The sequence below is a fragment of the Melanaphis sacchari genome, unplaced genomic scaffold (genome assembly GCF_002803265.2).
Source record: "Melanaphis sacchari strain LSU unplaced genomic scaffold, SCAv2.0 Contig19_pilon_pilon, whole genome shotgun sequence".
NCBI lineage: Eukaryota > Metazoa > Arthropoda > Insecta > Hemiptera > Aphididae > Melanaphis > Melanaphis sacchari.
In genome coordinates this window covers 952,288-963,943 of record NW_020270975.1, presented here as the reverse complement: position 1 = coordinate 963,943, position 11,656 = coordinate 952,288, and the positions used below count along the sequence as shown (strand labels likewise).

Genomic DNA, 11,656 nt, shown 5'->3' with positions numbered 1-11,656 from the left:
TTAATACCTTTTATCAACACAAAACGCTCATAAAAGTATAGAAATAAATCCGTGTATTAGAAAATGTCCGTTTAGTTTACTCATTAAAGCAAAAATATTATGTATGTATTTTAAAGAAAAACTTCAGGTGTATTTACATGCTCGGCGAATAACTCTGATATATAAATTGCCATGTTTTTTCATTTCCTTATAAGTATCAATCATATGGAAAATGGAAAATATTGTGACCCATCTTGTGTATGACAACAAATTGAATCAAGAAAGGCGATAATTAAACAATATTTTGAATTTTACATTATTGACATTTTCTTCTGTGAAAAACTCGCAGTATTTTCAGAACATATCACCCATAGCATACTTACCTAGTTAACTAATATCAGGGAAACATACACAAAAATTACTTAATTAATAGTTTTAGTTACACTGATAAATATATTCAAAATAATTATTCTTATTCTTCTTCTTTCAGTTTTTAGTACTCTCTTTTTATTGCCATCACTAAATCATTTTATTTTTATTTGTATTGTACTTTATTTATATATATACTTTTATTTCCACACTCCTAGGTTTTTTAGATCTTTTTATATGACATTGATCCGACTCTTTTGAGTATTTTTGAGAAATTTTTCATGACTCATGGCATTATAATATACCTATATTAATTGTTTGATATAAATTATAAAGATGACTAGGTGAGTATAAGAAATTTAAATAATGAATTGATATCTTTCTATCTATAAATATATATTATAATAACATTAGTAGGTAGGTTCGTTGAAAATTAAAAAACAAAAAATATATTTATGGGTATAGTATTTGTTCCGGAGGTATTGTTTTTGATTTTTGTCATGGCCAACGATGACCGTATAGTTCATTTAGATAATAAATATTAAAGCAATTGTGACTTCAACCTTAACATTATATATCAGTAATTAATGCAACAATAACATACTCATTACAAAATAATATCTTAGGCTGCAATAATATCAATTAGATAATAAATTAAACATTATTGTATGAACAATATCCGCGTTCATTTTAAATAAAAAAAAAAATAATTTAAATTACAAACATTATTTAGATAATATAATTCATCAATTTGTATGTTATCGATTTATAACTATAATTATCGTCTAAATATCAATCCAGTATACCTAATAACCATTTTCTCTATGACTATAACATTTATAAAATATTAATATATCTCTGAAGATTTTGTAGAAAAAAATATTGATGAACCTTGAACTATATAAGTAGGTGATTTGCTTAATCAAGAAAATATACAATAAATAATATATAAGAACAAATGTACTTTAAACACAATCATAAAAAATAAAATAAAATTAATAATAAAATAAAAAATAATGAATAATTATGATACAAATTTAAACAGTTAAATCATTTGAAAAAGGCGTAGACAATTAGACTAGATATTACATTAAATATAAATTTTTACCACAGTCAATTTTTTTAAAGCGCCTTTGATGTTTCCTTACATTTTGCGGTAGCTTTTTCCAAAGCGTCGATAATTGTATACCTTAGGCCACCGTTTTCTAGAGCACAGAGACCGGCTGCCGTGGAACCTATAAGAATCATAATCGAATTATTTTAATAACATTTTTTGTAATATCGGTTTTAACATTTATATGATTAATAATAAATAATTTTATTTATTATCATAAAGATTTTATCATAATCCAAACAATTCAAAATAAAATAATTTAAAATCATAAATGAAACTTTAAACTAAAAATTGTATTATAATAATTTTAATTTTTTCTAGTATTGTAAATCATTAATATTATTTTAATATACTACTATTTTAAGACTTGTAAATCTATAATCTTTTTCTCCTCATTAAAAACACACAGCAAAAATTATTTATATTTTTAACCAAAATAAATGAATATAATTCATAACGAATAAACTTGAACTGTTGAAACACAATATGGAAAATATTATATATTTGCATAAAAAATAACGCGAGAAATATCAATACATCAATAGTAGGTCAACGAATTTTTATTTAATCACACATCAACAGTTTACAATTTATTGTTCATTTTAGCTTTAGACGGGAAAAATGCATGTGTAAATCCCCGCGACTGTTGTGTTTTTGAATTAAATTTAAAGCATAAAATTGAAACAACTGCATTAAAACGTTAATACATAAATCTAACGCAAAAATTAAATATGATCGATCATAAAATATTAGTCAAGACTCAATCTTATAGTTGTAATTAATCAGGCGTTTAAATGTACTTACAATAAATAAATTTCTTTTATTAAACTTTCAGAGCACTACATTTATTTTAAACCATATTCAGTAATTCCTATACTTTCTAAAATTGATGGTTAATCCGTGTCAAAACGGTACACTTATCGTGTGTCTGGAAATTATATAACTACAGACGTGAAATATTTGATGATATAATATGATTTTGTGGTATCATGCACCAACTGAATCATTCGTGCACATGACATACCTACTTGTAAAGGCATATTATTTTACACTGTCTGAATAATAAAATAATGTTATTTAATAATAATAATATAGATCACATAGTGATGAGCTTAATCCTCATACACAATTACCAACAAACTATTTTAATGTATTATGACATTCGTCTAGTTTCTACCTCCACGTGTTTAAACTTAAAAATAACATCAAAGAAAATTGACGTGATTATATTTAATAATTGTGCGTATTTCAAATTGTAGTACTCTCTATTGAAATAATAACGATTATTGGCTGTAAACAGAATCGAATTCCATGTGTAAAACCCAACTCACCCGCTGGTGAAGTAACGTCATCTTTGAGTTTTCCAGGATGTTCTTGGGTATCTCGAACCATTGTCCCCGCGCCCAGAACAGTCTGCGACGCCAATCTATAAGCCATGTCTCTAGGCACGCCCATGCGAACGGCACCATCGGCCAGCGCTTCGATAATAACGTATACCTGTAAGTATAGCAAGTACGTTGATATATAAATATAATATTAAATCACGCCATACGATGTTCGTCAAGGAAAAACCATTTGTTGAGTATAGGTATTCGATATCAGTATCGATATAGTGTTTAGAAAAATATTTTGCTTTCGATTTACGAAGTTAAAAAATATACATTAGGTACTTAATTACAAAATAAATACCTAAACCAAAACAATGTTATTTAATTTTAATAATTTTAAAAATTATTCAAAATAATTGTTTTCATGAAAAATAAGCATAATTTGTTAGAATTTAAAAAATCAGAAAATCGTCGGAGAAAATTATAGTTTGGTCAATTATATAATTAATTTATAAATTAATCACTCGGTATACATTATCTATGTATCATACAACCCATACGCATATGTTTATATTATATTGGTGTACACACATAATAAACCTGCATGTTATCATGTTACAGTCCTTGCGTAAGACTACAGATCATTTATTACCTACAATAATAAAAATCATATAATATGAATATAATGACAGCTATTGTGTTTTACATTCGTCAAAAATGATAATTGTACAGGAACCAGACACATGCTGAAATTTTTCGGTACTCTGTCGTAATAAAACATGTATAATTTTTTGATAACCGATTTTATAATCGCGTAACTGATAATATCTATACAGTATACTATCGACCTGCACTCGATGTTTTGGAGCATCGCCCGACAAGCAACAACGGCGGATTTGAACGTATCGTGTATTTATATTGTACCATCATAAATAATATGACCATCATTAAAACATAAATTTTCAGTATTTAGTTTAGTTAGAATATTAATAATTTTAAGTCGTTAAAAAACGTTATGCTATTACTTACATCGACATTACATGCGATTATGTCATTAGCATGGACACGATTTCACGTATGTCAAATACTCGTATAAATTAACGTGTCGTATACAATATAATGATCTTTGATCGAACAAAGTTACTCAAGTAGTATTGAAGCATTCATACTAATTTTGGCGTAAGAGTTCAATATCATACTGAGCATATTACAATCAACGATTTTTTTCCATTGATTTTCTCCCTACTTGTCTATATTGTAAAATTCAAATTCCACTGATATGTATTATGTAAACCCGTATGTCGCACGAGCATGAATATCAAAAGTTAGTTATACTTCTCAAATTCGTTATGATCTCAATAACTGTCAAGAAATATTAAAATTTAAAGTCAAATGATTTGGCAAGTCATAAGAATAACGACTGAAACGCTTTACAATAATATTATTATTGTATACTTCATACAGAATGCGCAAAATTATAAACGGTCAGAATATAGAATATTATCAAGTCGCGTTATAAAAGAGTATAAAATAAAGGATACTTACAACTTAACAAGATATTATAATATATAACATGCATAGCTCGCCACATATAATCTTTATGATGACCTACACGCAATTGTTTGTTTCATTTCGAAAAAATCGATATAATATATTAATTATTGTTGTATCAATACGTAATAAATAGTTTCACCTAATAATTTTCCAATACCGTTTCATGACAAAACATAATATTAAATAAGATTCCGACGAACCATTTACAAATTACTGTATAATATGAGTATAATATGTAACCGAAATATTTGACGGTTTGAATTACCCCGGAAACCGTTTTCATTGTGCTCTTCCTGGATATGCTTATATGGATTCACACGTTAGACTTACATATGCCGGACCGGAACCGCTGAGCGCAGTGATCGGATCCATCAAGTACTCTTGCACACGCTCCGCTGTGCCCACGGACGACAAAAGTTTTGCCGTCAGCTTCTCGTCTTCATCCGTCGCCCGATTACCTGGTACGTACACGGAAGCACCACACTGAACCAACGCAGGCGTGTTGGGCATTACTCGCATTACCCTCGAGTCGTCCGGTAAGAGCTGAAAAAAATCATAAAAAATGTATGATGTTGAAGTATAAGTAATCAAATTGCGTTAGCGCTAATATATTCTTAGATAAAACGAAAATCTGCTTAGTCAATAAGTGGTTAACGCGAGAATACCTATAATATGTCTAAAACATCGATACTCTTTATTTGACGAAAATTCGTTTTTTATTTTGTTTGACAGTACTATCATAAATTAAATAAACTAGTATATTAATTTAATCTATGGTATTATGTTTATGTACATCGATACAACTGGAATACCCGAGGAGACTATTGGTGGCTTGGCCATTGTCGGATTCCAAACGGCTCCCGTCTATTGTTTGCTTATTTCCAAGGCTGTATGTAAACTGTGACAAAATTACACCTTTTCTAAAAGTCTATATGTAAACTACGACAAAAAAAAAGATTAACATTACATAAACTGCAACAAAACAGATAAGATACATTATACAAACTGAGACAATTCATTTTATAAATATATATATGCATTGATACTATTTACATGCCGATACGATAACATATTTAAGTATACACATGCATGTTAAATAAATTAGAGTTAACAATTATTATAGTACCTATTATTAATTTATTATTTCAATTTTTAAATTTTTTGAATCTATTAAAAACAATATGTGTATGTTACAAGATATCAAACGATGTACAAACGTTATCGATCAGGAAGGTTAGTCACAGATCAAATGCGTACCTATAGGTAGGTACATAGCTATACCATAACTAAGGTATTAGTTCTTAATACTAAATATTAAGATATTAGATACACTATATTTAATTAAATAATTAATGTATATGTGTTATCGTATTGGCGTGTACATAGTATCTATATATATTATATATTATATATATATAATGAATTGTCGCAGTTTATACAATGTATATTTTATCGGTTGTTGCAGATTGTATAATGATAATTTTTTTTTTTTTTGTCGCAGTTTACAATCTCCTATTTCCAAACGGCTCTCGTCAAAAAAGGTTTTACGAACAGATAGATTTCCGAACGGCTCCCGTCGAAAAAAAATATACCAACAGGTATAATTGCATATACAATATTGTTAGTCATTTATAAATTATTATCACAGATAAAATCACTATATTATCATAATGTACATTTAATATGTCTAACAATAGTCTATAAAATCTCAACTCAATAGAATAGTTTTCTTTTCAAACTGTTATTGCATGCTGTATTGTCATTATAGGTATATAGTACCTATATACAGAAATAATTAAAAATAAATCGTTTCTTTAACACTCCACGTTCTCTCAAGCATTACAATTGGTGTATTTATGCGGTTAAATAGTACATATAATAAGTACTTAATAACACATAGATAATAATATGTACCAAATAAAATATTTTTAAGTAAAACCTATTAGAAATTAGTCGAATTATTTTTACGTACTAGATACCACAAAAGGAAGTGGTATAGGAATTAATTTAATTTAAACTTATTTGTATTTTTTTTCCATTGCCTACTAAAACAAATATTCATAAAACAAATAATTAATAATACTCAAAACAAAGCAAAATAAGTTTTGAATTTGAATACTCGAGTACATGATTAGGACTCATTATAATTAATACTTATAGTACTAATAACTATTAGATTATTAGATTAACAACCATATTATAAATAATAAGAAAATTACTAAGGTATATGGTTTCAATAAGCCTTGTATTAATAAATATTTATATGGAATTTAAAATATTTCAAAAATAGCAACTTACATCGTTTATAATCTAGGGTGTGAATTAAATGTATTCATATGAGATATTGTGTTCGTTACTATAAACATTAAACATATAAGATCAAATATGATAAAAATTTAATTTACATTACATTACTATATAGTGTAATGAAAGTATAAACCTATACCATATACCTAATAAAAATAGTAAATACAAACTTTAGTTCACATTTCTGTTTAATAACTGTTGTTTAATCACATGTTGTTTTTAATTTTAATAAATATTTTTTTTTTTAATAAATAAAAATTATTGTTATTGAAAACAGTGCTTATTGTCGGCAAATAAAAAACTGATAAAATATCACGTAATACACTTACATATTATACTAATAATTGATATCTTTAAACATAGAATAACTTTATAAATAATAAAATAGAAGAGATAGATATCGTAAAAAACAATAACCTTGACAAATTCATTATAATTTATTACTAACTAATATTATTCTATTTGAAAACAATTAATTTTGGATCTTAGGATCTAATTTTTAATACGTATAAATGTATGCAATATATTCAACAATTTATTAGTGCGTATAATTTACAGCCCTGTTTATAACTAATTAAATTTTATTGACAATACCTATTACCTACTAACTTGTGTAAACTTATCGAGGACCTACGTATTGTAAGAATTATTTTTTTAACGTGTACCACTTTTGTCTCGGTTCCGTAACCTAAACCTTTTAATTAACGCTATCGATTATACACTCAATCGACCATACCATTGACGTCAATCGACTTTGTTTACAAAATAATAGACTGTAAAAACAAATACATATAATAATAACTATGAGATTCGACACCAGAAATAGGGTTAAATGTTTTTTTTTTTAACTTAAATTCCTACAACATAAAATACACACTATGAAATTTAGTTTTTTTTTTTTAAATCTCAATGATATTAATGTCTATATTATAATTTTTTTTACTACTAGGAAACAATAATTTTCCGTCATGCCTGTCAACACTCTGGAGAGGACTTCGACTACAGGATAAAATATAATTATTTAGATAATTATCGGTTTAACTTATTTAATATTATGTCTCTATCGTTATAATAATTACCTACTGGTTACTGGTCGGTACATAAAGTTTTTCAGTTATCTACCGTGAGGAATATAAACTTTCGAGCGTCATAAACCAATTTTGGCCTATTTAACACGTCACGATTTTATCGAAAACATAACATTAATAATCAACAATGACAGACGCTAACTACCTCGCGCGTCATATTTTAATATACGTTTATCGTTCAATTAGTCACCCTTAGAGTTTTATTGAATTAAATTATCCTCGTGCACGTGCAAGCATAAGTAAAATAAACAATAATATTTTAATTGATATCATCGGGACGCTATATCCTATATGGTTTGGGCGCTCTCCCCTCCGCAACTTTCAAATCGACATCCGCAATATTGTTTTATTTCAGAAAACACTCATATAAAACGTATAACGCTTAATAGTAACATATGCATACGCGAGCATAACAGTCAAACGGCGAAATGATCATCGATCGTCTTACGTACCTATATAATTTACACGACCAATGCGACACCTGTGCGTTCGCGCGTCGGGTTCAGTTATAAACTTTTGCGCCACTTAAAAGAAATTTTGCTCGCAGAACGCGACCTCTTCAGTCCTATATAGAAATCTCTGTTACGGTGTCCGTTATAGTAAATCACTTGATTCAAGCGATAATATTGTGTAATGGCGATGACTAAAAGAAGGAAAAATGTATTGATAGTACGCACCTTTTCCAGCTGATCTACGGTGACACCCATGGCAACGGACAGCAGCAGGTGTCTGCTGGACGTGAAATTCGGACGGATCTGGTCCAGCACCGTCTTGACCACGGACGGTTTGACAGCCAACAGTAGGACGTCGGCGTTGTCGACCACCGACCGGTTGTCGAAAGTCACCTTCGATCCGAATTCCTATTATCGATCAATGTCGAATTCGACCGATACCGTGATTAGTATTAATATTCGACTTACGGGTACCTAGGTTACCAAATTCTCGGGTACGGCTCTCGCAACACTCACCTCGAAAGCTTTCACGCACTGCGTGTCTTGTGGAGCGCAGCTGGCTGTGATGTTTTCTCCTTTGACGAGACCTAAGTAGAAATAAATAATAATGCAATATATATATTTATATGTGTGTGTGTTTGTGTGTTTGTGTGTGTGAATAGCGATGAGTATGATACTAGAAATGAATATGACCGGACATCGAAAAATCGCCGGATTTACCGAAATAACTCACCGGCTGTCAAGAAGCCTTTGGCCAACGCCTGAGCCATTTTGCCGGCACCGAAAAATCCGATTTTCAACATATTCGCAGTAAATGTATAATTTTTTTTCCTTGTTACTCAATGTTGATTCAACGGCACTTGACTACTAAACGTGAACTACGGCCTGAACGCGTGACGATGAACGAAACACCGGTAGTGGCCTATGTGTGGTGTGTGTGTGTGTGTGTGTGTAAAAAAAAAAAAAAACATTATTATTATTTATTATAAGTTATAACCTTTGATTAGCGCAATCAGTATACCTTACCTTACCTTATTCAGATAGCCGTGCCGCCTGCCGTTTAAAATTTCTGTTGGTTTTCGATAAGCACGTTTGGATATATGACCGTACAATAATAAAATATATTATGCACGGACACGGATATAACAAACGTACGTTAAACATACAAGTAATCACCTAATTATATTCATAAGTAGATACGTAGGTACGTTTTTTACGATAACAAGTTGCGAACGAGTGTTTTTTTTTTTTTTTTGTTTTTCACTAATAGCATCAAATTTTGTGCGAGTGTGTTTGTGTGTATGTGTGTGCGCGCGCTCGCTTGTATATAATATAATAGGTATAGGTAGTATATAGTTTGACTGATTCTTTCGTAAAATACATAAGATTGAGATTACACCGCATCGAAAGCCTATATATTGTATATATATATATACATACCTTAAACGCGGACCATAAACACGCAAAAACATTTTACAATGTACGCGTACGTAAACCTACATTTAATTATTTCAAGTGTTTTGAATGTCGGAATATCGCGAATACGTTACGGTACGGGACACCTATATTGGTTGATTAGTATAATATTTTAACGAGTACCTACCTACCTTCTAAAATTTTTATTCGAATCGACCGCCGTTTAAACCGATAGATAAATTTATTTATCATTACAACATTCGCCACTGATTAAAATAATATAATATAAGCTTACACTTGTCATGTAACATATTATTATTGTACAATTACGTTGAGACTGTAATTTATATTGAGTATTTCCTGACTGCCGTTGTTCGTTACCTATTTAATAAATTGTTTCGACAATAAACTTATATTTTATGAATACTACCTACCTAGTATTATACTTTTATCGCAATATTGACTAGTACAGTAAAAAATACGTCACCGCGATCGGTATAATAGTGTACAATCCATTATACAGTTTAAATAATAATAGTCAGTATAATCTACGCTTATAGAATAGAATATTTGACACAACACCCATAATTCAACACTAAAGATAGGTATTTAATATTTCCTGTTGCACAAAAATACATTGATCATAACTTTATTTTTAAATATTGTGATTGAAAAAAAAAACTATCAACGCGGTTACTAAATGGTAACGTAATATATTAATCGTTGGTTGCTAGGGATAAGCTCACAAAAATTACGATTATTAAATAATTCTAATAATAGTAGTAGACATGGTCTAAATGTAACAAATTTGATAATTCCACGAAATCTGTGAGCAAAAATGTATTCATCCCAAACATGTATATATTATGTTATATCGCAAAAATTCAATCAAATCAATCAATGAATTTAAAATTTGTTCAATGATCAACCAAAAAATAATACTAAATTAACAATAATACTAATAATTATCAAAATATCATCCACAAACAAATCGATTTCAAAAATAAGTACAATTGTGGAAGACCGCATGAGGAATACCGGAAATGTACTTACGGAACAATGTGTGAAATCATATTGACCAAAACACAAGTAAATTATACTATATGCAAATTATTAATCTCGAGAATCACAAAGTATAAAGTAGTTGAATTAATGCATTATACAATATATTCAAAAAAAGGTACCTAACAATGATTAAGTGTTAATAATGTACAGAACCTTGTAACAGCGTATAGTTGAAAGTTCGTAAAATTGTAAAAAAAAAAATCAACCATTGTTGCTCAAGGACATAAAGACGAACAAATAAATACTACCTATGTGATAGCACATTTGAATATACCAACATGTTATATATCTAATGGTTAATATAATCTAAGAAAAATAATGAAAAACTAATAATTTTTTTTCTTAGTAGGTACCTACCTAGGAACTTCGAGGCCTAATTTTTAAACGTTTTTACAAAACTTCTCCATCTATTTCGGTCAATTGTATTAGCCATTAGATAGGTATCCATTTCCAGTAACTTGTTGATATCTAGGCCGTCCTTAATTCCTTACTCTATCCATTCACCACTGAAGAGGTCTTTTCCATTGTCGCTTTTAGGTTTCTGGTTAGGACATTTTGTATGAGAAAATAACTTTGTATTCAAACGTGTCTAGTTCAATCAAATCGTTTCGTTAATCGTTAATAGAAACTATTTAGTAGTAGATTCAACCTCTCATAAAGTGTTCTTTTATCTCCCATCATATTTCACAATTTGATTTTATACAGATCTGCAAATTATCCGTAAAGCTTTTCTTCGAAGAAAAGTTATCTCTCTTTGTACCTCTGTACAGTGAATTGTGTCTCAAATGTATACAATATTACTGCAGTCGCTGATAACCTGTACTTAAACGATTTTGCTTTCTTAAATTTGGACGGTAGGTATAACTTAGAACTAAGTATCTTATACATGGCAGAATAAAGTAGGTACTTAATCCTAACTGTATATTACATTATTTTCGATTATATATATTGGCTTCTAATTGCGTCCAATGTAAATACATTATT

At 29.1% G+C, this 11,656-nt stretch overlaps 1 protein-coding gene across 2 annotated transcripts; it reads right to left on the bottom strand.

The window, feature by feature from the left end:
* Positions 1–1,362: 1,362 nt before the first annotated feature.
* LOC112593020 (pyrroline-5-carboxylate reductase 1, mitochondrial) lies at positions 1,363–9,517 on the bottom strand. Of its 2 annotated transcripts, none has more exons than XM_025337234.1 (7): positions 9,218–9,517; positions 8,925–9,113; positions 8,708–8,778; positions 8,417–8,599; positions 4,675–4,887; positions 2,794–2,959; positions 1,363–1,583 (listed from the first exon to the last, which is right to left on the bottom strand). In XM_025337234.1, exons 2-7 carry the CDS (start codon positions 8,992–8,994, stop codon positions 1,471–1,473), a joined length of 816 nt encoding a protein of 271 aa, XP_025193019.1. In that variant the 5' UTR covers positions 8,995–9,113; positions 9,218–9,517; the 3' UTR covers positions 1,363–1,470. The 2 variants fall into 2 exon arrangements, with proteins under 2 accessions (XP_025193019.1, XP_025193020.1); XM_025337235.1 differs by having other exon boundaries at positions 9,223–9,517.
* Between the last annotated feature and the right edge of the window lie 2,139 nt (positions 9,518–11,656).